This window comes from Anolis carolinensis, chromosome 1 (assembly GCF_035594765.1).
Source record: "Anolis carolinensis isolate JA03-04 chromosome 1, rAnoCar3.1.pri, whole genome shotgun sequence".
In the NCBI taxonomy this organism is placed as follows: domain Eukaryota; kingdom Metazoa; phylum Chordata; class Lepidosauria; order Squamata; family Dactyloidae; genus Anolis; species Anolis carolinensis.
The window spans coordinates 100988692-101016097 of NC_085841.1; the positions used below are offsets into that span (position 1 = coordinate 100988692).

At 37.8% G+C, this 27406-nt stretch overlaps 1 protein-coding gene across 16 annotated transcripts in view; it reads right to left on the minus strand.

Moving 5' to 3' along the window:
* Window positions 1-1124: 1124 nt before the first annotated feature.
* The window catches only part of armc2 (armadillo repeat containing 2), a 91454-nt gene continuing 65172 nt past the window's right edge, over window positions 1125-27406 (minus strand). For 15 of the 16 annotated variants that reach the window (XM_062969030.1, XM_062969031.1, XM_062969026.1 and 12 more), the window contains 11 exons: window positions 26696-26871; window positions 22329-22431; window positions 20386-20606; window positions 14660-14805; window positions 13295-13394; window positions 10395-10707; window positions 8991-9113; window positions 6881-6994; window positions 4548-4680; window positions 3617-3777; window positions 1125-1487 (listed from right to left, as the gene is read on the minus strand). In XM_062969030.1, the coding sequence (XP_062825100.1) occupies window positions 1369-1487; window positions 3617-3777; window positions 4548-4680; window positions 6881-6994; window positions 8991-9113; window positions 10395-10707; window positions 13295-13394; window positions 14660-14805; window positions 20386-20606; window positions 22329-22431; window positions 26696-26871 (1709 nt within the window). In that variant the 3' untranslated portion in view covers window positions 1125-1368. The remainder of the gene's footprint in view (window positions 1488-3616; window positions 3778-4547; window positions 4681-6880; window positions 6995-8990; window positions 9114-10394; window positions 10708-13294; window positions 13395-14659; window positions 14806-20385; window positions 20607-22328; window positions 22432-26695; window positions 26872-27406) is intronic. The other variant, XM_062969033.1, reaches the window with a different exon arrangement.

Sequence of the window (27406 nt, forward strand, 5' to 3'; positions counted from 1 at the left end):
TCCTTGTGGGAGGCTTCTCTCATGTCCCCGCATGGAGCTGGAGCTGATAGAGGGAGGTCATCCGTGCTCTCCTCGGGTGGGATTCGAACCTGGCAGCCTTCAGGTCAGCAACCCAACCTTCAAGTCACAAGGCTTTGATCCCCTAAGCCACCGGAGGCTGTCCAATTCTGGGCACTGCAGTTGAAGGGAGATGTTGACAAGCTGAAAAGCGTCCAGAGGAGAGCAACTAAAATGATTAAGGGTCTGGAGAACAAGCCCTACGAGGAGTGGCTTAAAGAGCTGGGCATGTTTAGTCTGCAGAAGAGAAGGCTGAGAGGAGACATGATAGCCATGTACAAATATGTGAGGGGAAGTCATAGGGAGGAGGGAGGGAGCTTATTTGCTGCTGCCCTGCAGACTAGGACGCAGAACAATGGCTTTAAACTACAGGAAAGGAGATTCCACCTGAACATCAGGAAGAACTTCCTCACCATGAGAGCTGTTCGGCAGTGGAACTCTCTGCCCCGGACTGTGGTGGAGGCTACTTCTTTGGAGACTTTTAAGCAGATAATAATAATAATAATAATAACAACAACTTTATGTTTATATCCCGCTCCCATCTCCCCAGAGGGAACTCGGGGCGGCTCACATGGGGACGAGCCCAGTTTCAACATACAATAAAATACAGCATCCAGCAGAGGCTGGATGGCCATCTGTCAGGAGTGCTTTGAATGTGATTTCCTACTTCTTGGTGGGGGGTTGGACTAGATGGCCCATGTGGTCTCTTCCAACTCTATTATTCTATGATTCTACTACAATGCAGTCTGAGCCCCGCCACATGCACAATGGAGGACCTTCTTACAGCGACACCAGAGGCACTCAAAGTGGCTAGCTTCTGGTCAAAGGAAATTTAGTATAATGGCAAGTTTTTAACTTTGTCTGGTTTTTTATACATTAACTGTGTTCTTAATTCACTTCTGACACAATAAAGAAATCATATGATCAACATACGGCAATATGCCAGTTGAATAGGACAAAACAACAGTCCTTGCCTATCATTTGGTAACCATGTTTGCAATTACATTTGAAAATCTTCTACAGCCCTAGGGCAGATTTTTATATAGGCTTTTAAAAAAAGAACTTGATCCAGATGTTGTAGTTGGTTTATTTTTATAAACCCTAAATGCCAATGGAAAACTAAGAAAAGGTATTCTACAATGTACAATCTACATACAAAAATAATCTACTTAGATGTTTTCTATGGAAACAGCATGTTCAAATGCTCTGACGCCAAACAACTTACATAACAGACATTGTCGTGTCCTTTATACTGATGGTCTCAACACCCACCTTAAAATCAAGTAACAGTTCATGAGCTCAACTAAAAATTCAGTTTTGAATTTTCAGAAGTAGTTTCTGTGCCACGGGTTTGAACTCTGTTTCCCAATAAAGTTTGTGATAATCTCTTAAATCGTTGTCAAAATTGTGATCCAGGGCCAATTCTTCATCTGCAGTGAAAGGGGAAATGTCTATATTAGTAAATAATGAGCAAAGTATTACTAAATTTCACTTTGATAACCTGGTGCCTATTAAATATGCCCCCCTCCAATGCACACTCTGCTTCTAACATGAATAGGTAAAAATGAAAGAAAATTGTATCAAATTCCTTTATAGACACAGCCCAACATCACTTTATAGATCTGCATATAATGTCAACTACCATCCTCATTCTCATAGTATCATGACCTGGAGCAGGATCTCAGATAGTCAAGAAGATCTTCAGTACTTAGGCTATCACTTAGTAGCTTGTAAAATTGTTAACGAATGTAATTTTGGTTGTGTTTAGGACAAGATGTTTTAGATCTAAGTCTAGCCCAAAGCTAGAAGACTGGAGGTGCATCTACACTGTAGCATTCAGTTTGATCACAGCTCTATGCTATGGAATCAGAATCTGTAGTTTGGACAGGCACAAGCACCCTTTGACAGAGAAGGCTAAAGACCCTGAAAAGCTACAACACCCACAATTCTATAGCATTGAGCTATGGCCGTAGGATCAAACTGCATTAATTCTACTAAGTGCAAGTTTAAAGAGAAGGGATGACAACATACAGTAATAGTACATGTTTCATAACTTTTCTAGTCAACATAGAGTGCTGTCTTTTGAATCGGTCATAAGATCAGCTCCATTTTTAAAGCTCTGGCTTCCATTCCCTGCTGTAGGCAGTAGAGTAACTAATTCATTTTGTCTATTTGCCAGCAATGAGACTCATACACAAGTCCTTAAAATGTTATCTAACAAGAGGATCACTGAGTCTACTGACACCTATTTCCCTCTACCTTTGATAGGCATGCCAATGACAGCACTGCACCCTTTTGGATTTCCCACTGTATCCTAACGGAGATATTTTCTGTTGCATTGTGCATCACTTGCCCCAATCAATTGGGATTCAATGACATTCTGAACAAGGAGAATTATTGTTGCTAACAGTCAGTGACAATTTCATCTACTATGAATTTATCCAATGTCATTTTAAAGCAATTTTAATCCAAAAGCCACCTTATGTTAGTGGTCATCATTATATCACATAACAGCAAATTCTATACATTAAATACAAAATAAAAATTTTGCAAGGTACTTTCATTGACTTTCAATAGATATTCTCCGAGGGTTTTTTTAAAAAATTATGTAAGTGGGAAGAAAAAGTCTTTGGTCAATTCATTATTTTATTCATGTCTGTTTAGTAATTAAATCATTCCATAAAATTGAATTTTTAAAAAAAATGTTTTGGCCTTTTTTCATAGAAAAAATGTTTTAATTACTCTGTAATTTCAGTCATTCTTTTCTGATGGTATGCCAACATGCCCGAGTTGGGACAAAGTGGAACTATAAATAGCACTGCAAATGTGGCTGCAGTTAAGAGGAACTCTATCTGCAAGATGGGGAGGGAGGGAGTGGATATACAGTGTTTCCTCACTTATCGCGGGGGTTACGTTCCAGGACCACCCGCAATAAGTGAAAATCCGCAAAATAGGGACACTATATTTATTCTATGTGCGGAGGAGAGAAAACCACAGACCACTTACTACAATGCAGTCTGTACTTTATTTTAGCAGTTACAGTGCACAGTACACTGGCAGAGAAGAAGAATGGAAGCTAAATAACCCTTTTTTATTTCCAACCTTTCCCTCCCCTCCCCCCCCTCCCTTTATTTCTCCCTTCGAAAACTCTTTGCACACCGCAAAACCCGCGAAACAGCGAAAATACCATGATAAATGTGTACATTAATATTAATAGAAAACCCACAAAACAGTGAGGGAACGAAAAGTGAACCGCAAAGTAGCGAGGGAACACTGTACTCCAAAAAGCACCTGTGAAGGGCTGCAGGACAGTCATGGATGAACAAAGCTCAATATATCCTTTGGGGAAGAGAACATAGCTCAGTTACAGAACCAGCATTTCCTTTTTTTTTTTTTTAAATAATAATGCAAGATTGGTGGAAAATGATGTCTAAGACCACTTCCTGGAAAGTAGACAGTCAATGCAAGCCAAAGTAGTCGATCTTGATACAAGACAGTTTCTTGCATGTCTTGTATTTCTTAAGAGTAAGAAATAGTAAGATCAGCCGTAAAAGCTTACCTAAAAATGATGTAAGAAGACCTAGCAAAGTATCTGAATCATGATCTTCAAAGCAGGGCTGAGCACTTGTAAAACTCTCACTATAGTTCCACAAAGTTTTGCATATTAAACAAGCAAGCTGCCAGTCAATAGGCCCAAAGTCTCTTAAACAGTCAATTAACCTGTGCAATGATGGGGAAAAGGTAAAGCATTTTAACATGTTTGCCCTTCTTAGTTGTCACTATTACTCAGCAGAGCTGGGATCTCTTTACTGAACCCTTTTAATTATGATTATAAGTATTATTTATATCCCACTTTATGCTCCCGAAGGAGACTCAACCTGGCTTAACATAAAAGCATTGGCATAAAATTTTAAATATACAAATATACAAACACTAAAACAGGACTACAGTGTTCCCACACTTATCGCGGGGGTTAGGTTCCAGGACCACCCACAATAAGTGAAAATCCACAAAGTAGGGATGCTATATTTATTTTAATATTTATACATTATTTTAGTAGTTACTATTTTTAAGTCTTTATCAACCAATCGTGTGTTGATAAATCGCCGCCTCCTCCCACTGCCGCTTGGGTTCCTTTTCTTTACCTTCAGTTTCTCCTTCCTCCCTTCCTTAGGCTTTAAATTGTATTTTTTTATGATTTATAATAGCTTTTTAGTTTACTGAAAAACCGCAAAACAGTGAATCCACGAAAAGTGAATCACAAAGTAGTGAGGGAACACTGTAAATATAAACAGTATTTTATAAATCCCAGTTAAAAACCATCAAAACATAGTCAAAGTTTTAATGGTAGGAAGAAAATCATACATGAAAAGAGCACAAGATCTATTAAAGAAAAACTATAGAAATGAAAATGAAAATAACCTCTTCCTCTATATGCACATCATTAGTAAAAATCAGCCAACCCACTCAGACAGGTTTCCTGAACTCACTTTTTAATTCCTCCTTCTTCGTTCAATATACTACGCCTACTTTTATCCACAGTAAGGTTGAGGAGAACTCCACAAGCCGAAAAGCAGACCTCTTGGTGTTTGGCATCAAGCAAAGCAATCATGAACTTGTATACTAAGACAGCACAACAATAAATAATTATTTTACAGGATAAACTTGCCTTTTAGTAGCTCTTGCACAGAGCTCATTAAATCAAATAAGCTTAGAATGTGAAGCATATACACTATAATACTTAGAAAAGGCATCTGATATACTGTTAGAAGTTGCAAAGGCATTATACAAATAAATAAATAAATAAATAAATAATATCTCCCGGATGGGACTCAGGGCAGTTTCCAATCATAAAAACAACACAAACATTACATACCAAACATAATAACACATTATTAAGCAAAGTAAAAGTACAATTATAGAAATAAATAACACTTACATGACCTGATCAAGGGGACGGGAACCATAAACCCAATATATTAAAATGTATCATTTTAAGTTAGAGAAATCTTGTGCAATATATTCAGGCCCAGAAATCGGCGGTATTCCAATGTAATTACTGAAAAACCTGCCGACACCACCAGGTCTTCAGTTCCTTACAGAAATTGGATAATGTAGGGGATTGCCTGATCTCTTTTGGCAGTGCATTCCAGAGCCGGGGGGCCACTGCCGAGAAGGCTCGTTCCCTTGTCCCCACCAGCCACACTTGAGACGGTGGTGGGAGTGCGAGAAGAGCCTCCCCGGATGATCTCAAGGTCCGCACTGGCTCATAGGGGGAGATGCGATCATGGAGATAGGTAGGGACTGAGCCGTATAGGGCTTTATAGGTCAAAACCTGCACCTTGAATTGGGCCCGGCAGTTTATTGGCAGCCAGCGGAGCTGCTTTAATAGGGGTATTGTGTGCTCCCTATAGCCGGCTCCAGTTAGAAATCTGGCTGCCGATCTCTGAACCAGTTGGAGTTTCCGGGCCGTCTTCAGGGGCAGCCCCACGTAGAGAGCATTGTAGTAATCCAGTCTGGATGTAACTAAGGCATGGGCCACCGTGGCCAAGTCAGACTTCTTGAGGTATGGTTGCAGCTGGCGCACAAGTTTTAAATGTGCAAAGGCCCTCCCGGCCACCGCCGACACCTGGGCATCAAGCGCCAGAGATGAATCCAGGAGGACCCCCAGACTGCGGACCTGCACCTTCAGGGGGAGTGCAACCCTGTCAAGCACAGGTTGCCACCCAATACCCCGACTGGTCCCACGACTGACCAGGAGGGCCTCTGTCTTGTCTGGATTAAGCTTCAACTTGTTAGCCCTCATCCAGTTCGACACAGCTGCCAGGCACCGGATTAGGGTCTGAGCGGCTTCCTTGGAATTTGGTGGAAAAGAGTAGTAGAGTTGGGTGTCATCTGCGTAAAGATGGCACCGAACTCCAAAACCCTGGATGACCTCACCCAGCAGTTTCATGTAGATGTTGAAAAGCATGGGGGAGAGAATGGAACCTTGTGGGACCCCACAGGTCAAAGGCCAGGGGTCCGAGCAGGTGTCCCCCAGCTTCACCATCTGGGTACAATCCCCCAGGAAGGAGCGGAGCCACTGCAAAGCAATGCCCCCAAGACCCATTCCCGAGAGCCGACCCAGAAGGATACCATGGTTGATGGTATCGAAAGCCGCTGAGATATCCAGGAGAACCAGAAGGGATGCACTCCCCCTATCTAGTTCTCTGCGGAGGTCATCCACCACGGCACCCAAAGCCGTTTCAGTCCCATGACCAGGCCTGAAGCCAGACTGTGACAAATCCAGATAATCGGTCTCATCCTGAAACTTTTCAATTCATAGTTATGGAGATTTGTCATAAACACTGGTCAAATCAATTATTCAGACACCACAAATAATATTGCTAAACTTGGGGACAGAGGAGGAGAAGACCAGTATACAATACCATTCATATCCTCTTACAGTAGGAGTCTGTGCTTTCATATATGTATATTATATTTTCAGGTCCTTTAAAATATGAGCAGACAACATTGTGTGCTTATGGGATTAATATTAGTTTAAATAGCTAGGACACTTGAAGGGAGCCAATGTGGTGTAGTGGTGTGATCACTGGACTATGACTCAGGAGATCAGGGTTCAAATCCCTGTTCAGTTATGGAAGTCCATTGGGTGACCTTGGCCAAGTCACAGCTTCATGGCCCCAATGGAAGGCAATGGCAAACATTCTCTGAAGAATTATTGCCAAGAGAACCCTATGGTAAGTTTATCTTTAAGGTGGCCATAAGTCAGAAGCGATTTCAAGGTACACAGAAAGGTCACTTTCAATTGATAGGAACTTACCCTTTCGCTGCATAATGAAGTCACAGATTTCATGGCATTGAGAAAGATTACCAAAAACTCGAATCGCCTCCAGAATTCCATCCATATTACTGCTCATTAACAGCTTTAAAAGCACTGTCATTCAACAGGAAAGTGGGGGAAATAGATTTAGTTTAGTAGAAGAAATCCCTCCAAACAGCTAAACCACAATAAAAAGTACTCACAAATATATGAGCAGTTATACCAGAGTCTTACTTGAGTATTTTCTACAAGTTCAAGAATAGTCAAATTGCCTGCAAATTCTGGCAGGAGAACAGAAATTAACCAAGGGGTGCAGCAAAGAAAGTAGCATTTACATCTTTTGTTAGCCCCGCTATAAATTGGGCTGCCTAATACGGGCGGAGGTAGAGCATTGGTGGACACCCTCCTCAGCTATGAAGGCATGCAGATGCCCCTCCCTTGCTAGACCCGACCATTCATCTACTAGAAAAGAGGCCTTGTGCCCTGTAGAGGAAATTGAGTTTTGGCGTATCTGGGGTCCCTGGGTTTTTTAACCTACAGGAGGGGGCTTCCCCCCCCCAAAAAAAAGAACATATTCAGAAGTGATTTCCAGTGTTTAGGGGGAAAGCCCCCACTCAAGTACACCTCCTTTTGAGAAACCATTGCCATATGCTCTCTGTACCATTTATGAGAATGTGGAACAAGAAGAAGAATCAGTAAAGTTCAGAGGAACTGTTGAAAATTAAGTTCTTTGTCTTAAGACACTTAAGTCATATAAAGATTTTGATTTCTGGCTGTGAAACATGTGAATTTGGGGTGTGCTAGTATGCCAAAAAGCAACTGTGCACACAATCTGCTCTGTAGGAGTTGCGCTTTGGGCATGAAAAATATTCCTCCATTTTCAAGGTCTTGCTGCCCACATTTGCCACACAACTAACATATTGAGTGTGGGAAGCTGTCAGCTGGATGTGCCTTACAACAAATCACTAGATGGCTCTTTGGACAAGGAGGTTACTCCGACTTCTTTGACATGCCAAAAGATGTTGAGTCCGTTAAACACACTGTGGTGTAGCACATGACAGCCTTTCATGATAATATCTGCCCTCAGAGGAAAAACAGTGCAACCATCTCTTTTGATCCAACACCATACTTTCCTTCATCTTTTTGATCTTACTTTAAAAGATCTAAGTATAAAGTATAAGATGGAATCATAAGGCACACATTTCACTTTGGCTTGCTGTTCTGATGTTTCTTCCCTCCTGTCACCAACCTCTTAGTTCCCTCCTCTTCTAATTCTACTATGTGTCCTTAACAGCAGATGAGCCTGAAATGACCCTAGGCTTATAGTTGATTTAAAAGAGTTCACACCCTTGTATATTTGTTTTGATTTGAAATTAAAATTGCCCTCTGTTTACTGGATTTTTCAAAGCTACATTCCCATTGGGAGTAACAAACTCATTGCAGACACTGTAGCACTGTGTCTGCAATAAACAATGCAATAAAGCTTATGTCGGGATAGGAAGTTGTATGTGTCTACGTACAAGAGGCAAAGGAAACAGGTGCTGTCTCCAGAAGCCATTACTGATCATGCTTGAGCAGCTACAAATACAGAAAAAGGGAAATGGAGTAGGTCTGTGTCATCAGCAAAGCCAGCAAACTAGAAAAACAAAAGACCTAGAATTGTGGCCTCCAAAATGGGAATTATAAGAAAATATGAAAATGATCCCTGGATGCATTTTGGAAGAAGCTTGCAAGTGGTCTATAACAGATTCAAAATGTTTTGGTTTACTTAGCCAAAGCTTACCTAACCTTGTTGCTTCAGTTCACACATAGAAATTAATAGATTTAGATTAAAAGTTTACCAAAACCTGTGGAACTACCCTTTGTGGCATTGTAACCTATCCTTGTCCTTTCCATGTTACTTCTAGTTCTGCTATCTAATTTTTTTTAAAGAAATAATGCCCCAAAAATACATCTCCTTCTTTAACTTATTTAACTGTAAATAATCTCTTTTTTGTTAATGCCAATGTTATTTTTTTACTTAATTGCTCAACATTGACAAAATAATGTCTTTTATTACACAGTGTAAAACTGAGAGAATGATTAATTTATTTTTTAAAAAATTCCTTACACTCTGCAATATATAATTTCTTTTCCTGGATTACAGAATTGTTCACTTGGTAGAAGGATAAATTGTTGATCGTTGCTGTGGTATTAATAACCAGTTCCTCACATTCATCCACTGATTTGCATTCTGGTGATTTAGAAAAGAAGATATAAGGCTTTTGTCAAAGCACTGACAATTTCTGAAGGTTATCACAATTTCAGTGATTACTATAATACATAAGCGAGAAGCACAGAATGAGCTGTTGTTAACCAGCAACTGAAAACATCTTTTGCAAGATTATATTTTGACTTCAGTCTTGTTGCTTTTGAGCCATTTCAGTTCTCCACTGGCTCTGTTTTCCCCCCAATGAGCTGTGCATATTTGCTTGGTCTCCCTGCTGAAACCCGAGTCTTTAGCACAATTATCACAGTAAGCAATATGCAGCCAAGCTTATGAAAATTTGCAGGACGAAAAAAGAGATACTCTCAAGAGATCTCAAAACCAAACCTATTCATAATTACTGATCACTTGATTATACTTCTTGGTCTAAAGAGCCTCAGATGTACAGTACATGTATTAAAGCTGGGACCATATTCTTAGAATGTAGTCTAGAACTACTGTTTTTGTGGGGCCTGGCAATCTTGCTTCACATGTTAGGGATCTAATGTATCACAAGAGTGGAGGGAGAGCGCACATCTCATCACAAACTCACTCAGTGGCTTTAGGCAACCCCATCTCTCTCTGCCTCAGTCCTTCTATTTGCAATATAAAACTGCTATGAGATTTACAACTAAATAAAAGCTTGTGAAGTGCTTTTAATATTTGGATCTTGAATCTAAATTATTATAAATACACCAATCTAAAAGTAAGTTCCAAGTTCCGTCTTAGTGATTTACTATCTCTATTATTGTCCAAATATTGTTTATTTCAACCGAAGAGGCAGAATGTCAAGCACAAAGGGACTGCTTAATTTGCAAAGATGGTGTTTTGGCTTTTCAGGGTAGGAAATGCAGTTGATAAAAGGATATATGGCTGTGTGGGCAGATTCTTGTCCCCCCCCCCCTCTGGAAATTGATGCTAAGTTTTAGGTGGAAAATAATCTAGTCTGCTGCCCGACATGGTGTAGTACTTTGAGCATTAGACTACAACTTTATAGAGACCATGGTTTAAATCCCTGTTCAGCCATGACAGGTTCGCCATAAGCAAATGAAGGTAGGGATGATGATAATACATGACAATGACTTTTACAGATGGGGAAAGAAGATATTGGTTCTATTAAAATGAGCCAACTGTGTTCAACACATTAGCACGTCAGATGTTGGTTTATATTCAGACATGAGATTCTGATGTTCACAGTTTTACTATGGAAAAACAGATAAATCAATCTCCTGCATTCTGCTGATAATAGAATGGAAAAGTTATTCTTACCTAGTACTTGAATAAGTAATGCCACAATCTGAGGGTTGGTTGCCAGACTAGCACCTATTCTAGGATGAATAGACAAATTGGCAATTACTCTTATAAGTTTAATGAGGACGTCTTCTGCTTCAGATGGGTGCTTGAGTTTTTTTAATTCGCCACTGTCATTCCACATTTTCCCATTAGCATCAGCATCACAATGATATTGAAACAGTGCTATGAGGGTGTCAGTGCTTCCTTGCACTTCAAAAAACTCTTCCCGGGCTTGATTGTTCTTCGCTGTTAAATTGCCCAGAATGAAAATGATACGAACAACTAAATCCTAGAAGTAAAATAAAAAGGAAAACAACTCTGCTGGTGGACAATCCTTTACAAAAAGAAAAGGTTTAAACAGTATTTTATTAAAATAATTGAATTTCTAAATGAGGGAACAATCAGCATAAAAATAAAATTTTGCTTGTGTCACATGTCCCATATTTGAGCAAAAGTATGCCATACCGTATCTTAACCAAGTAAAGCCTGTCTAGATTCCTCTATTGAACTTTAGTGAATAATGTAATAAATACTTCAGTCAACTATACATTTGGAAGTTATTTAGCTATTCTCTGCTTCTCACTATATTGTTTTTCCTGTGATACAAAGAGGGAATGTAAACATAATTCCAGTAATTTAAATGGGGAATTATTGAGCTCGTGCTTACCCCTCCCAATGGATTCCGGGCCATGTGAAACATTATTTGGCTTATGCTCACTGTCTCTAAAAATGTTACTATTTTTATTGATATCAGTGGGATTTAATTTCACACACCTCCATATTGAACATTTGGAAACCATACAACTCCCTGAAAGCAAAAGTGGCTCAAACTCCATGTCTGTTTTTATATCAACTCTTCTGGAAAACAAAACAAAGCAAGGGTAGGCTATGCTTTGTTTTAAAAGAGAGTCATAGCTCCTGGTACTTAACCAGATAAGAGTTGAAACTTAACCAGATCAGTGAGCATTAACAAGCCAAGTGAGCTAGGAAGATTGAATTGTGACTTACTCCAAAGTACAAAAACCATATGTTCTCATACATATGTAGCAGAACATCTGCTTTCTGTATTTTCGTATTATAACTCTTTTGAAAATCTCTATTAGGATCTTAATCCTAAAACATTTGTGCTATAATTATAAACATATTTATCCTGAACTTAGGCTCAGTGGTTTCAGACCACTTTCTTTAAATACGTTATTCTTAGTGCTGCATATAACACCAAGTAGACCAGCCAAGAACCAGCAACATTAACAAGGGGAAAGGATCACTCGCCATGATTGTTTGGGTTGGCCACCACACAGTGTGCCTTACAGTGTTAAACTTTACAAACTTTGCTTTCTAAATGGTAAAGCAATCCATACTGAAAATGTGAATTCATTGACATGGAAATACATTTCACTGAAACTGGTAGGGCTTTAAACAAATAGATATGTCACGAAACGGCTTTTCATATAGACTTTTGGTGTTGCCGTTAACACTCTTTCTTACATAATTAAAAGAAACAGGAGCTAGTTAAATGTTCTTGGTGTTCTCAGTGCAATTTCTGAAGAAAGTCCATCATCAGCATAATCATTATCAGTATTCTCATCTTCATTTATATTCTCATTTTCTCTCAAGACCAGGACTCAAGGCAGCTTATACATTACTAAGATTACAGTTACAACATATAAAAGGTTGACATTAAACCAAGCTAATCTATTAACCATATTTAAAGCATACGCTGTAAAAAGATTTTAAAATGTTAAAACAATTCAGTTTAGAAGAATACACTGCTTAGAGCCCTTTAGTAAGGCCTTAAATTCTAAAACCCTGTCCAAATAAAAGTCTTTACCTGTTTTTCACCTTCTTTTTGGGTGATAGCCAACTGTGAACCTTCAAAAGTATGTGTATATGTGCCTTCAAGTTGCCTATTGACTAATGGCAACCCCATGAATTTCATAAGGTTTTCATGGACAAGGACTACTCAGAGCTGATATTGATAGTTCCTTTCTCTAAAATATAGCCCTCAGCACCTGATATTTACTGGTAGTCTCCCATGTAAGTACTAACCTGTGCTGACTTAGCCTCCAAAATCAGATGGGATCTGGTGCCTTGGGCGTATTTTGGCCCTTCCTTCAAAAATACACTTCCTTTTATGTCAACTTGGTCGGCGTGTATAGAACAACCAAGTCAGATGTTGTAAGCCCCCCTTTTAGCTTGGTTCACAATAAAAAAACTGCAAATAAACCAATTTTTTATTGTGGAGTCTGATTAACTAGCATGCAGCCTTAAGGAAGAGCTTTAGACAACTTCTTGTTAACCCGTAACCAGATAAATAAGATATCACAGTCCCCGGGAGTCATGTTTTGATTATACTTGACTTTTTATTAAAACATTTGATGTCCAAAACCTTTATGTACTTTCTACACATACAGGGTTTTAAACTGTTTTAACTTATTGTTAACTTGTTTTATTGTTTTGCTCTAGTTTATGTTTAATTATTCTAAATTTTAACTTTTTAAAAATTGTTTACATTTATTTTATTGTGCAGCATGCAAAGGCATTTTGATACAGGACAAAAAAAGCAAACAAGGAAGCATAGGGGCCTTAAGTTATCCCTCATACTTAAGCTTCCAGAAAAAATATAAATATTCCCCAAATCTACACGTTAAGAAGAAGCGGGTTAATGAATGGTCTGTCCTTTACATTGCCCTGAACTGTTAATCTAACTTGAGTCCATTTTAATAATTTACTACTTAGAAATGCTGTCAACCATTTAAAATTTCTATCTTTAAATGCACATGAAAGTAGGTCACTGAAAATGGGCTTACACACATACAACACAACAGACACATCAGCGGATTAAAATATAAAAAGCAAGAGATGAAAAAACTGACCTGCTTCTTTGGGTGTTTGTTTAGTAGGGCTAAAAATAAGATGTAACATCTGGAGCAATCTGCCAAAGCTGCACAGCAATCATTCAAGGAGGAAAGTTTGCTGCATATTTAAAAACAATAACACACATGAGTTAGATAACTTTTGTTCAGCGTCTCCCCAACCCAAGAATAATCTTTTATTTTGTTTTTAATTTTCTGTGTATTGACTGAAAACACAGTACCCTACTCTTGTGAAGTTCAGGATTATATAAAAGAATGACAGTGAGATGGAATGAATATATAACTGTGCTGGATAACAATGACTAAAAATAGAATCTGAATTAGTTCCAAATAAAGTGAACCAAGACTGGAAAGGCACTGCCTCTCTGGGGCCCAGCCAAATGCTGATACTAGGGTTATTCACAAAACAGAGTAAAAATCAGTAAATACCTCAACAACAACAAAAAGGCCCAGAGAGAATCAAACTGGAAATTATATCTCAAACAGTATTCAACAATGGTACTGAAAATCAGATGACAATCTGTTTAAGGTCCCATAAGTCAGATATTCAGCATTCATGAGCTGGACTGAGGAAAGAAGGGGAGGGGAGAAAGGAGCAGGAACAAAGAAAAAGAACAGAAGTGGAGGACATGAGAAAGTGGAAGCTACAAAGAGAAAGGGGACAAAGGTCTTTAATAAAAGAAAAATGCAACAATAGCAAAGTTTGTTTGATGGTTGCAGGGGAGAAACAAAGTGGCAAGGTTTAGAAATCTTGGTTATCTAAAGGTTCAAGGACTGGTCAGATCACTTGGCTGTATGTCCTGTTGATCCTCCTAAACTGTTCCTTCACCAGACATCTTTGCATCCTTTCCTTTTTAATAGATGCTGCCAGGGACTCGACATAGGAACTTCTATGGACACAGCATGGAGTACTACTTGCTAATGTTACAAACTATTGCAAGGGGGCTTTAGATTTAGCAATTCTGGTCATTCCTGTAACAAGGATACCAATTAAAGAAGGACATATTATCTGAGGAAGGAGAGGACAGTCTGCCGTTCCATGGACCCTATATGAAGTCCTATTTTGGTGTATAAAGGGGAAACAGACACTGCTTCATACAGGTGACTATGAGAAACCTAAGGAACAAAGTGCTGTGTATAATTTATAGTCACATATGGTTTAGATTGCTCAAGTGACTCTTGCCTTTATAACAAGATTCACAAGTGACAATAAACGTAATACAGTGATAAAAAATGTTTCCAAAGGAATATAAACCAGAATCTGCACTGGGACATTGGCTTTAACAGATAAAGAACTGGATGATGGCAGAATTTTTACAGACATGGCATTGCTCGCTTGTTTTTTTAAATCTAGAATTACAGTACCTGAATATTCTCGCCACATTGGTGCACACATCCTTATCACTCATATGTCTCTCCAACACCAAAGAAAGTTCTGGAATCGCTCCACACTCCAAGAGTTTGCATCTTGACTGAGGCAAGTCTACCAAATTTCGCAAAGTGGCAGTGAGCTAAAGAAAATAAATTTGAACATGAATAAATCATCAGGTTATTATGAGTCTCAGACTGCTAAAAATTTAACAAGGTTAGTTCTAGCCCAAACCTCCTCTGATGGGAGCTCTGTGAAACTCTGCAGATGTGAAGGGAAAAGTATGGATTATTTAAGAGCAAGCCCATGAACAATGATACAGGTTTCATTTTTTAAGGGATATGGGTCAGTGGTGGTCACATTTCCCTTTTTATTTTGATAGCAGGATAGCACTTTGCTCCTTTCCTATAAATAAATTAATATGTTTATTTGTTATCTAATGTTTTCTCTCTTTTCCTAGTACTATACGGGATCTATTCATAATTAGGAAGGCAATTTTGGCATATACCTGTGACAGTCTTTTCCTACATAGCTAAAGTACTGTAATGGTTTCAGTTGTCCTAGATGAAACCACACTGCTTAAATGCTTTTCAATGCGGATTCATAAAGAGTATAACCTTACTGTCTCCCATGTATATATACAAGAATGTTTAAGGTCTCTTCTTTGATTCTTGACTCCTTTGCAAAACGTGGCTTGTATCTCATCTGTGACTGCAGATGTTCTTGTTACTGTATTAAGCTCATCTATTTTAGAACGACTGTGAAAAGTTTTATTTACAAAGAAGCCTTTGATATTTAAGAGACTGAGAGCTGCAGTCATTGTAATTTTATTGTACAATGTACAAAACATCTTGATTCTATTTAAACTTGGGTCTTCATATTTTGTTTGGCATCTACAGTATTTTATTCTGAGCACTGTGACCAAAAAGATTATACACATATGTACATACTAGCATTTATAAAGAAGGTAAACTGATAGTCAGAAGAGGGTGATGGTCAATGTTTAAAAATATTTCTATTTTTTAGAAGTTTTATTCCTCTGCTTAAAAGTGGATAACTAGGTCAGTATAGAAAATTAATCTAACTTTGGATTTTTAAAATGTGAAGTTATATAAGAAAAAAGTTGTGTTTGGTTCAGGACAAAGATACTATATCTATTCCAAGATAAAGAGATTTTTAAAATTCAGTCATTTTTAAAATGTCATTGATATTTAATACCATGGCATAGGTTGAAAATGCTATGCTGTTGTTTCTCAATATGGGATCAGAAGCAGCCCTAGGTAATTTCGCCTCGTAGGCAAACCTAGCGCCCCCCCCCCAAGGCCCCGCACATACCTTCAGTGGTGGCGGCAGCGGTGGCGGCGGGGACCATTGGCTCCCTCCTTGCTGAACGCGGAAGGCCTCAGATTGAGGCCTAGCTCTTCTTACGAGGTCTCATGAGGATTTGCGAGAAGAGCTAGGTCTCAGTTGAGGCCTTCCGCGTTCGGCAAGGAGGGAGCCGATGGTCCCCGCCGTCGCCGGGGTGCTTCAACGGCGCCCACGGGGACAATGCACCACAAGCGGGCACTTACATTGGCTGCTATGTTGGGCCGGCACTGTATGGGATGGAGACAGTTTTGAAGAAAATAACTAGAATAAGTTGTACTAGTTCTCAGTAAAACAAAGCAAAATCAGGAACTGGGCCTTCGATATAAGTTGGAAGTCATGGATACATAGCTGTTTCCGTGAACGTGATTTTCTTCAATGGGTCATCTGTACATTCATAGGTAAGACTCTGTGTGTGAGGCATAGAGATTATGACAAAGAAATAGATCTTGTTGCTTTGAGGATGGTATCAAGTGGTGAAATATAATATATCCTTTAGCTTTTGCCTTTCTTTTAACACAATGTTAATAAAAATAATACAATAACAATTTTACTGAATCTAAAATGTTTGTCTGTTCCAAATATATGTTATACAAAATAATTTTTCCAAATAATAAATACAACAGAAATTCCAATTAGTTATTTTGCAAATCTCAAATGTCTTTTGAGATAAGAGCATTAAATTACTGGAACTGCTGTCTGGTGACTAGTCATTATTTATCTAAAATTGTTATATTGGAAAGTTTCAGATTCAGGTCACTTATTAAGTGAATGCAGCAGGAAATCCTTGTTGCTCTTGTTATTCGCAGTATGACGTTTGAGGTTACACATGGCACAATTTATCTAGCAAAACATCAAAGACACTAATAAGGATGTTTTGCCTAATTTGAAAATATGTAATATCCTCTTAATAAACTTGATTATTCAGTATGAGAACCTGAATAAAAAGGGAAGCAATGAACTAGTTAATGTTCAAATTGGCATCTCAGGGAAAAAATTCTATTGTGTTAAATATACATACATTTAACTGCCATTTAAATGCAACAAGAAATCTATTCCAGATACATATAAGAATACTTTTCTTGCACTCGTAGATATATCCATATCAATTTCTTATCTCTGAACAATATGGCCTCAGCATTAATAATGCTGGTTAATCCAACATTAGAATTATTCTCAAAAGCAAAAAAGAACCTTTCTACACAGATAAACCCAATCAAAACTGAGAATTTCATTTTGATAAGAATATCACTAATGACCCACTGCCTTTTTTAACTGGACTAACATAAAAAGCCTTTAAATGGTCTTTTGTGTTTTTCCTTTACCAATAACCAAGCATCAGTTTCCATGTTTCATCATCAATATCCATACTGGCACAAGAGTGTTCTCATCAACTATTATTGCTATATAAAACATCAATCTTGTATTTCTTTGCTTCACTGATTCTCTATTCCTTTCTAATCTTCTCTGGAAATTGTTCCTCTGGTAACATTTTGCTTCTTAAATAATACAATGGGGAGGGGGGGGGCATACTGATGCCATTGCTTTATTACTCTTCTAGACCCACCCACTCCAGCCTAGTATCTTCTTCGTGTAGGGGACATGCATAAAAATAAATGCATAGTTTTTGACATCTCTTGACAATTATCAGTATTTTCCAATAAGGCTCTAGAAATTATAATTATCCAATCCCATCTTGAATATACAACTACAATTTACCACCAGAAATCGCTTAAGGTGTGCCTATGGTTTTTATTTCTTCTCTTGCTAGTGCTACTACTTTATTTCTTCTGAAGAACAAGCCCTGTGAAGAGTGACTTAAAAGAGCTGGGCATGTTTAGCCTGCATAAGAGAAGGCTGAGAGGAGACATGATAGCCATGTGAGGGGAAGTCATAGGGAGGAGGGAGCGAGCTTGTTTCCTGCTGCCCTGGAGACTAGGACACAGAACAGTGGCTTTAAACTACAGGAAGGGAGATTCCACCTGAACATTAGGAAGAACTTCCTAACTCTGAGAGCTGTTCAGCAGTGGAACTCTCTGTCCTGGAATGTGATGCAGGCTACTTCTTTGGAGGCTTTTAAATAGAGGCTGGATGGCCATCTGGCGGAGGTGCTTTGAACGCAATTTTCCTGCTTCTTAGCAGAGGGTTGAACTGGATGGCCACAAGGTCTCTTCCAGCTCTATGAGTCTATGATTCTTATGCCTATGGTTTTTATTTTTTCCTTTGCCACTAATTCTGCTGAAGAAAACTAACCAGGAGATCTGAAATGAAGTCACAAAAAGGCATTATTTTCCATCATTGTGAGGTGTAATCCATCTGTAGCCAATAGTCTTCTGTTCAAGAAGTGAGGAACATGGTCTCAGAAGCCAAATATTTTCTGTTTACATCATATACATATCCAGTCATACACTTTTAATACCTTTTTGACCTTGTATAATCTTGCATCATTCATTGGCAAAATTAGCAGGAATACCATCTGTATGTAAAAACCCTTTACCTTTCTGCCCAAAGCTTCATAGCTCAAGGTGATCTGCTCAAATGGGTTCTTGTCAGTGTTGATGGTGAACACATGAACATGGAGAAAGGGGTACTGATCTATGTTCTTGATGAGTTTTGCCAAGTTGGCAATAACATCCTGAATACAAATCCCAAAGACAGCGTATTTCCTGATTCATGTGGTCATGCTGACACACAGGTGCCTCTGTATTCCTGAGCAATGAGTCCCCAACCACCATCAGCTTTCTTTTTTTTCTTGTTCTTGTGGTTGGTGGCTACATTGATTCTTTTCTTGGCATGCAGCATCCCTTGTCATCTTCACTGCTGCTATCCTCATGAATATGTAGAAAGCAATTGCTTAGTTGGAGCAGTTCTGAGTTCCTTCTGTATGGTCTGATCCTGACAATGACTGTTCTCCAGGATGTTTCCTCACTGTTAATTTTCCTTGGCAGTTTCTTCTTGTTGGTTCTGTAGGACCAATTCTCCCTGTGTTCTATCAAGAAAGTCCAAATCTTCTCTGATTTCTTGAAGTGACTCAACACATAGTTACCTTCTCTTCCTAGAGAGGTACCATCTTGCTGCAGGTGTCGTTGGTAGGGCTCCCTGGCAAATTAGACACACATTGCACATATACTACAGCAGATTGCTAAAGTTCCTTTTGTCTCCATCATGCAGATATTCCTCTCCTCTTCTTCCTTACTATCTATATGGGACGTAAACGCTGCAATTCACACACTGCAAGACACACACCACTGGCTCAAATAGTTTGCTGAGTCTTTCATCCTGGCTGCTTTTTTGTTCGCAGTAACTTCAGCAAAGGCTGATGAGAAAAAGTAGGTAGGTGATCTGCTACTCTCCCAAAGCTTCATCTCCTCCTTGGGGAAGTCTAGTACTAGTTATCTAAGCAGATTATGCCTAACTATGCACTAAGACCCATGAATATTTAAATAACAAGCAAGACATAAGAAAGCCTCAGATTCATACATGCAATTTCCTTTCTCTTCCTCCTTCATATGCATGAGGAAAGAGCAGTGGAAAAATGTTCTTGCAAGTTATAATTAACTTCTATGGACTCAACATATCATAGCTTGTTAAATCAAGGTATTAATAAGATCTGGGTGCACATATTTTAGCATCATCCCTTCCCTCCTCCCTTTCTGATGTACCACAACTGAAGACATACTGTGTTAACTGACCACAGTTTTCCTCAGAACTCGAAACTATAGTTACCAAGACCAGAACAGAGAGGACCTTAAATGAACTTTAACTATTGTTTAAGACCCTGGTTATCTCAATAATGACAACATCTTTTCAGTTTTGATGAAACAGTAAACTTTGGTTCTTAAATACACAGTTTTCCAGTGTTGCACACTGGGAGGGGAAGAGGGAAAAGCGCTACATACAGTCAGCCTACCATAACCATGGATTCTGTATCAATAGATTCAACCATCTATGGCTTGAAACCAAGTCCCAGCAGATATGAAGGGCCCACTGTACAATCAAAACATTCTTTTGTACCTTAAGAAGTCAAAATACATTTGTCCAAAGGACATAAACTTTGGAATTTGTGATCTGTTATAATTATTGCATTATCGAATAGCTTGGTATTTTTGTCTTTCTTACTGAGAGTTTAAAGAAAACTTTTAAAAAGAGTACCACTTCTTATTGATGAAAGTCCTATCTAATTGTTTGGCTAATTTTGCCTTTATGGAGTTGGCTCTTGTGTGAAATCCAAGAGGAATTAATTTGAAATAACTCCCTCCCATCAAGATAAAATAATTAAAAAGTGTTTGGTATATTCTTATCTAGTTGTAGATTACCCCTGCATTTTAACTTGTTGAAATAAAAGCTTAACACTGACCTGGACCAAGATATGTCCTGAACTGGAAAACCGAGCATCATTTTCATCAATTTCATTAATCTGTTTCATTAGCTTCAGCAGTATCTCAACACTTCCCTTGCTGACCATTTCATTAAGGAGCCTTGCATTTCCAGAAATGAACTTTATTGCACCCATACAATAGAGAAAGGCTTCGGTATTTGTTCCCAGGTCTTCTGTTCCCAGAATTTCAAGCAGAGAATCTATGGATAAAATTAAAATGCTAATGTAAATGTTTCATTCTGGAGCTATTTCTGCTCAAAGTCTTTGAGAATAATACTCAGACATTTTATTGATCTAGTAACCAATAATATCCATAGAATCATAGAGTTGGAAGAGACCTCACGGGCCATCCAGTCCAACCCCCTGCCAAGAAGCAGGAAAATCACATTCAAAGCACCCCTGGCATTGTATATCCAATAATATACAATGCAAAGCAAGCACAAGAATGCCCACACAAGACCAATTCCCCCCTACTGCATGGAAACCCTGAGTGCCCGAGAAAAGCTTATCCATAGGATAGGCAAAGGCTCAAGGTACAAAATTGTTAGAGGGTGCATAACAGACTGAAGCTTCTATCGAAACAAGTTATCTCTGCTTGATTTCCACTCAACGGTTCCGTACCCCCCCTTGTAAATCACTGCCCCACATCCCAGAGCCTGTGAGAAGCATAGGAGGTTGTCATGGGAAAGAAAGTGAAACTTCCCCCTTATGCAAGTAATTTGCATGAGCACAGCTCTGGATGTCACCCAACAATTGCAAAATGCTGTCATTTTTAGAAATATATTAGCAAGCGTTTGCTTTATTTTATCTAAGCTTTGAAGACAGATGGTTTGTTTTGGAAACTGTTGGCAATTATATTTAAAAAGGTTGGTGACTACGTTCTTCAGATTTTAGTACCTATCTGAGCCCATTTCAGTTTTAAAACAGTTTAATTACATTTATAACAGAAACATCTTTTTTTCACAGCTGTGCACAGGTTCTTTCTCATATGTGCATACCTTTCCTTTTGGAATCCAATCAGCATTTCTCAAAGAGGAATGTTGTTGCTGTTGTTATTATATTTATTTATATGCCAGTTTTCCTCTTTTAACACAAAGTGTTTGGGGCATATACACATGCAGAACTTTAAAAAACAGTATAGTCCCCTGCTTTGTTCTTCAGATTACTCCAAAATAATAATAATAAATAGCTATAAGATAGCTGGAAGGTGCTCAGCTTTGATTCATTGGCACCCTAATGGTTTATATCAAAGTGCAAGCATTTTTCCTTCTTTCCTGAAGTATTGAAGATTTTGGATGCATAAGCTACAGTTGTATATCCATAACTAATTCATATTAATAATCCTTACATATTCATGATCACGGCAGCAGTGTAGGGAATACACAGGAAATTATGGAAGTCCCTCAATTCTGTCTCAACTTGAAGCAGCCGCTGACAGTAACAGAGATCTATTCTCCTGTCGATCAGGATGAGCAGACCAATGTTTACAACCTCATCCTGTGAGTAATTTCTAGGATGAAGGGGAATTATAAAAGAAATCCTTCTTCTGACTGAAGGCAGCTGATTGGAGGGGAACAGACCTCCATCCCTCATAGTGACTGCTGCCTAGTAAAGAAGGCCTGCAAGGGGTCGGGCCAGGAGGTGCTACTTAGTTAAATGTACTTACCTTTAATTAGTTAATTATATAGTAAACATCTAGAATCTTGGCCTGACTTTCTTAGACAGTGAATGCTGTGGACCTAAACCACATTATAAACTACTATAAAAATCTGAGAAAGAACAATGTAAAATCAAAGCATAGCCTGAAAAGCCATCAAAAGTATAAGATGCTGTATTTCTAGACTTTTCTTACATATTAGCAGTGTATTTTCTCTTACTTGCTGTAAAAGGGAAATAGTTGCTATGCATAGTAACATTCATACCTAATATCCTGTCATTCTGAATGAGAGTGTCATTTTTTTCATTTCTGCTTATTTTAAATACCAGCTTGCAAACATTAAGTAAATTCTTCCCACTCACTTTCAGCTGCAAAGGAAGATGGCAAAAGAGAATAAAATATTGTCAGTGAAATCAGATAGATTGTATTCTTCTGCGACTTCTTCAAGAGCCTACAGAACATTTATATATTCATTTCTGTATTTAAAAAGCTCTATATATAGCACAAAGGTTCTATCTAGTACTTTTTTGGTAACTCAGAAAGTGGCTGAGAAAGCAGAACACCTACCACATATTGTCACTTTTTATTATAAACTAATGGAATTTTGGATATCAAGAGGACAACAAAAAGCTTTGTCCATCTGTCTCATTTCACAACATCTTTGTATACTGGGACGGGGATAAGGATTCAGAAGATGGTTGAACATACTGGATGTGAATACCCTTGGGCTATGCTGATTTACTGTCATGATCTCCAATCCTTGACATCTCTGGTTGGCTGACAAGGAACAAATGCCAGCCATAAAACAGGCCGGCCATAAAACATCAATTACCCTCTGGTATGTGGGAGCCCCTATATATGTGGGCCAAAAGAATGTTCTGGCATTCAGTACAATAAAAATCTGTTGGAATCTACCAGCGTGTCTTGGTGCTTTTTCCTTCGGAAGACGGACCCACAGCACAACTGAGAGAAGAGAATCCGACATTTACTGAAGTTCTCTTGATGGCAAAAACTCACACTGGATTTTTTTTGGTATATTCTTCATTTAATCCATACATACCTACGAACGGGGCTCTCAAATATGTGAAGAGAGAACTTCCTAGTCATGCCCTCAGTCTTTGATGTCAAAAAGCACAGAGAAAGGTGGGTCAAGAGGGGGGGATATTTTCTAACAAATAAGGGACTTTAGCTAAATTTTATTTTTAACTAGAGTGATTGATTCAAGCTAGAATTTTAGCATTAATGTAAACCCAGAAATAAGTCATTAGTTAAGTTATTAATTAAATGAAAAACAGCACTAAAGAACCATGTACAGCTGGTTCTTAATTCAAATCCTAGTTCTATTACTTTTGTTAGGACCTCAAAGATGGGGAATTAAAAGGTTTAGGTCACAAGATCAAAACCACTCACTCAGATGGGCTTCTTGTGTTCTACATTTCATAAACCCTATTCATCTGTTCCAGAAAACTGAGTTACAAAGTTAATAATCTGGGACTTTTGCTAACATCCATATGAGAAGCAGTAAACTAAAGCAAGGGAGAGTAAATATAAGGTTATAAAGGGAAGAGCAATGGGAAGAAAGAGAATCGGTTTTGCGGGCTGGATGAGAAATTGATTTTTCAAAAATGAAGGTACCTCCATCTTTTTCTTCCTAAGCTCCAAGCAAGGATGTGGTGTGATGGGGCAGCAGTAAAATAATAGATGGAATTTTACACTCCCTTAAAATAGGCACTTAAATTTAAATAGCAATTTAACCAATGCTTAATTCTCCTATCCACCCACATAAACACAACAGAATTAGTTTTTAAGAATATTTAAAAATAACTAAACAGATTAATCATTTTCAACTAACTTTCACATTTCTAGTCAACTTAATTTCAAAGAGAATGATGTCTCATTACCCTGTACTAACAAATTACAGTGTAATGCAGAACCAAATTTCTTGAAGTGTACTTAAGCCATGTTGGAAAATAAAATTCACTAAACTACTCATAGAGCGTCTAGTAAGTATTATTTTGTTAAACTAAGTTTTCCTCATTTACGTTCTGTGCACAGTGTATATTCATGCTATAAAACTATTGGATTATTTTCCACACCACTTTTTTCCTTTCTTCTAGGAGATTTTTTAAAATCGTGGATTATATTTTAATCAATTAAGAGCATGATTGTTTATCATTTTTAATGCTAGAAGACTTTTTATTCCACAGCTAATAAAGAAATATAATAATAATAATAATAATAATAATAATAATAATAATAATAATAATAAGCAACTTATGCACACACTTGTTTATATTTTAGATTGTAGATTAACTATTTTAAGTGTATATGTGTGTGCAGGGGGGGGGGGAATTGGACAAAAATTTCTTAATTCCTAATTACTATAGTGGGCTGTGTTTTTTAACCTTAAATACATCTTTTTAATTTGGAGATGTATTTGGTGAAGTGTTCACAAAGACAGCCCAGCGTACTTTCCCATGAAGTTTTCAATTGCTAAGCTGTGAATGAGTGACTCCAACATAATGGTGAAGCACAAATGTCAAACACAGGAGTCTTCCAGATGGAACAAAGAAAAGAAACGTCAAGAAGGAACTTTAAATGACATGACATAAATGGGCACAAATCACAACTCTGGATGTGTCAACCATCAAGCCCTCCCTTCTGTGCACCCAAACTTTTTTTAAATCAGTATTGGAGCAATGCCACTTCTTTCATTAGGATTATTTTCCATGAAGAATTTTAAGTTTTGGCCTGCAGTGATGACTTAAGTTCTTAGAAAATATTTCTAATAAAAATACAATCGAAGTTTCAGCTAAATATCTCCTTTTGAATCAAAACTTTTAGAAGATTTTAAAGTTACTTTCCAATAAGCTAAACATCTTTATCAGAAATTACATTAAAAGTTTGACATAGCAAAATAATGATTAGCAGCATTATTAGTTTTATTAGTACTAACAAAACAGCAATGTTACAAATAAAAGCCTGGAGATTAATTTCAACTGCAAAATTAATACATCATTCATTCAACATCTGGCTTAAACTACAGTAGAGTCTCACTTATCCAACATAAACGGGCCGGCAGAATGTTGGATAAGCAAATATGTTGGATAATAAGGAGGCATTAAGGAAAAGCCTATTAAACATCAAATTAGGTTATGATTTTACAAATTAAGCACCAAAACATCATGTTAGACAACAAATTTGGCAGAAAAAGTAGTTCAATATGCAGTAATGCTATGTAGTAATTACTGTATTTACGAATTTAGCACCAAAATATCACGATATATTGAAAACATTGACTACAAAAATGCGTTGGATAATCCAGAACGTTGGATAAGCGAGTGTTGGATAAGTGAGACTCTACTGTATATACAACATTCTATAATGGCCCAAGGCATAAACCTTGAAAACATATCTTCTGGCATAGGAAGCAGACAAATAATTATAATAATAACTATTTATTTTTATTTTTATTTCTTTTGTTATTTATCCCTTTGTTGTATTGCCAGCTGTTCAGGACAAGGAAGAATATGTTGTTATTTATGAGATTGGCACTTTGGTATATCTTAGATACACTTACTTAACCCCCAGAGTCGGACACGACTGGACTTAATGTCAGGGGAAAACCTTTACCTTTACCTTACTTAAAAAGTAGCAGCTTTGATTCAGATAGTTTCCCCTTCAAGTAAATCAGTCAGCAGAATTCCTGATTGGACTTCAGAAAGGGGAAAATTATTGTACTATCTTTTATATCTTGTAGTATCTGTTACCCATTCTGGGAATAACTGCAGTTGCAGGTAACTTTGAAACTATAATCCTAAACAATTTCCCTTTATATCATTTAAAGTTTACTTTCAGTGCTTTAGGGGGCAATTCTATACGCATTTAACCAGGCAGGGCAAGCTCAATTTAACTCAGTGGGATTTATTTATGAGTACACATGGATAGGTGATCTCTATTACTCTCAGATTATAAAAATGAATACCAACAATATAATTACATATGAAAAAGAAAATTAGGTGCAATGTTTGGCCAACTTATATACTGACAAATTATTCATCTTATACTGAATTATTTATGTACTTGCTTAATTATATGCAATTTTATTTTGCAAGACATATCAGGCAATTATAAAACTACAATGCTTATAGAATATATAATCCATCACATTATATGATAATGACAATTCAGGGCTCATCCAGATTGATTAAAAGAAGCGGAAAGTCACAAATTTTGTTCCTCTTCTTTCTGATTTTGCTCTGGTGGTTGATACATGCTTTAATTTGCTCTTATTGTTGTTTGCCTTCCAGTCAACCCAAAGGAAAATCTATCATGCGTTTTCTGGGCAAGATTTTATCACAGGGAGTTGCCACTGCTTTCCACTGAGGCTAGAAAAGTATAACTTGCCCAAGATCACCTAGCAAGTTTACATGGCTGAAGGAGAGTCAAACCCTGGTCTTCCAGTATCCTAGTCCAACACTCAGACTATTACAGCATGCTGTCAGCTCCTTGAACAATCAGAGGCTTTTTAAACACCAGGTTGGTTTATTTTAACCCAGTATAAAATTGGAAAGAACAGGAACAAAATCCGGGGTTTTCAATCAGACTGGATGCATCCTTTCCTTAACTTACGTCTAGAATAATTTTTGCTAGTTTCAGGCCAAGTGGATCAGAAGCAACGTCAACTAATTTGTACAAAGTCTTCAGACACAAACTTCGCCTTTTAAATCGCTTTCCAAGCATATTTCCTTCTTCCAAGGCTTGATAGAGAATAGTACAGGAATGGCAAAGGTTTTCTACATTGTCCTCTATTTGATGCAAAAAGGAAAGCAAAAATAATTATCTTTTTTTTTTTAAAGGCTTCCAAGTCAGTATCAAGTACAACAAATTTCAATACTACAGCACCAAACCAGGAACCTTTCGAGGGGCTAGCAGCTCAAGCAACAAATTTAACCCTTCATTTAGTTCTGATTTTGCCCTTCCTTTATTTGTTCCAGATGATATCTACATTATGAGCCAAACCTGCCACCCCAGCTTTCTTATCAACCATAAACATTGCACAAATACATGCTATGAGAGGTAGGATGTAATGAAGGATGGTAAACATAGCTGCTTGATTGTTCTCAGGAATACTGTAGGCAAGTTTTCCTTAAGGAAAATAAGGAGGGCCCATTATGTTGAGGTCCACTACTATATTCAGGCTGACCTGCTAGTACTTCACAAGCGAACCAAGCTCTCCTATTTAGCTGACTACTTTTTATCTATCACTCATAGTCTATAAAAAATTTATTGCTTTATGGACTGTCAGAGTTTTATATCATTTCTTAAGTAAAAATGGGTAAG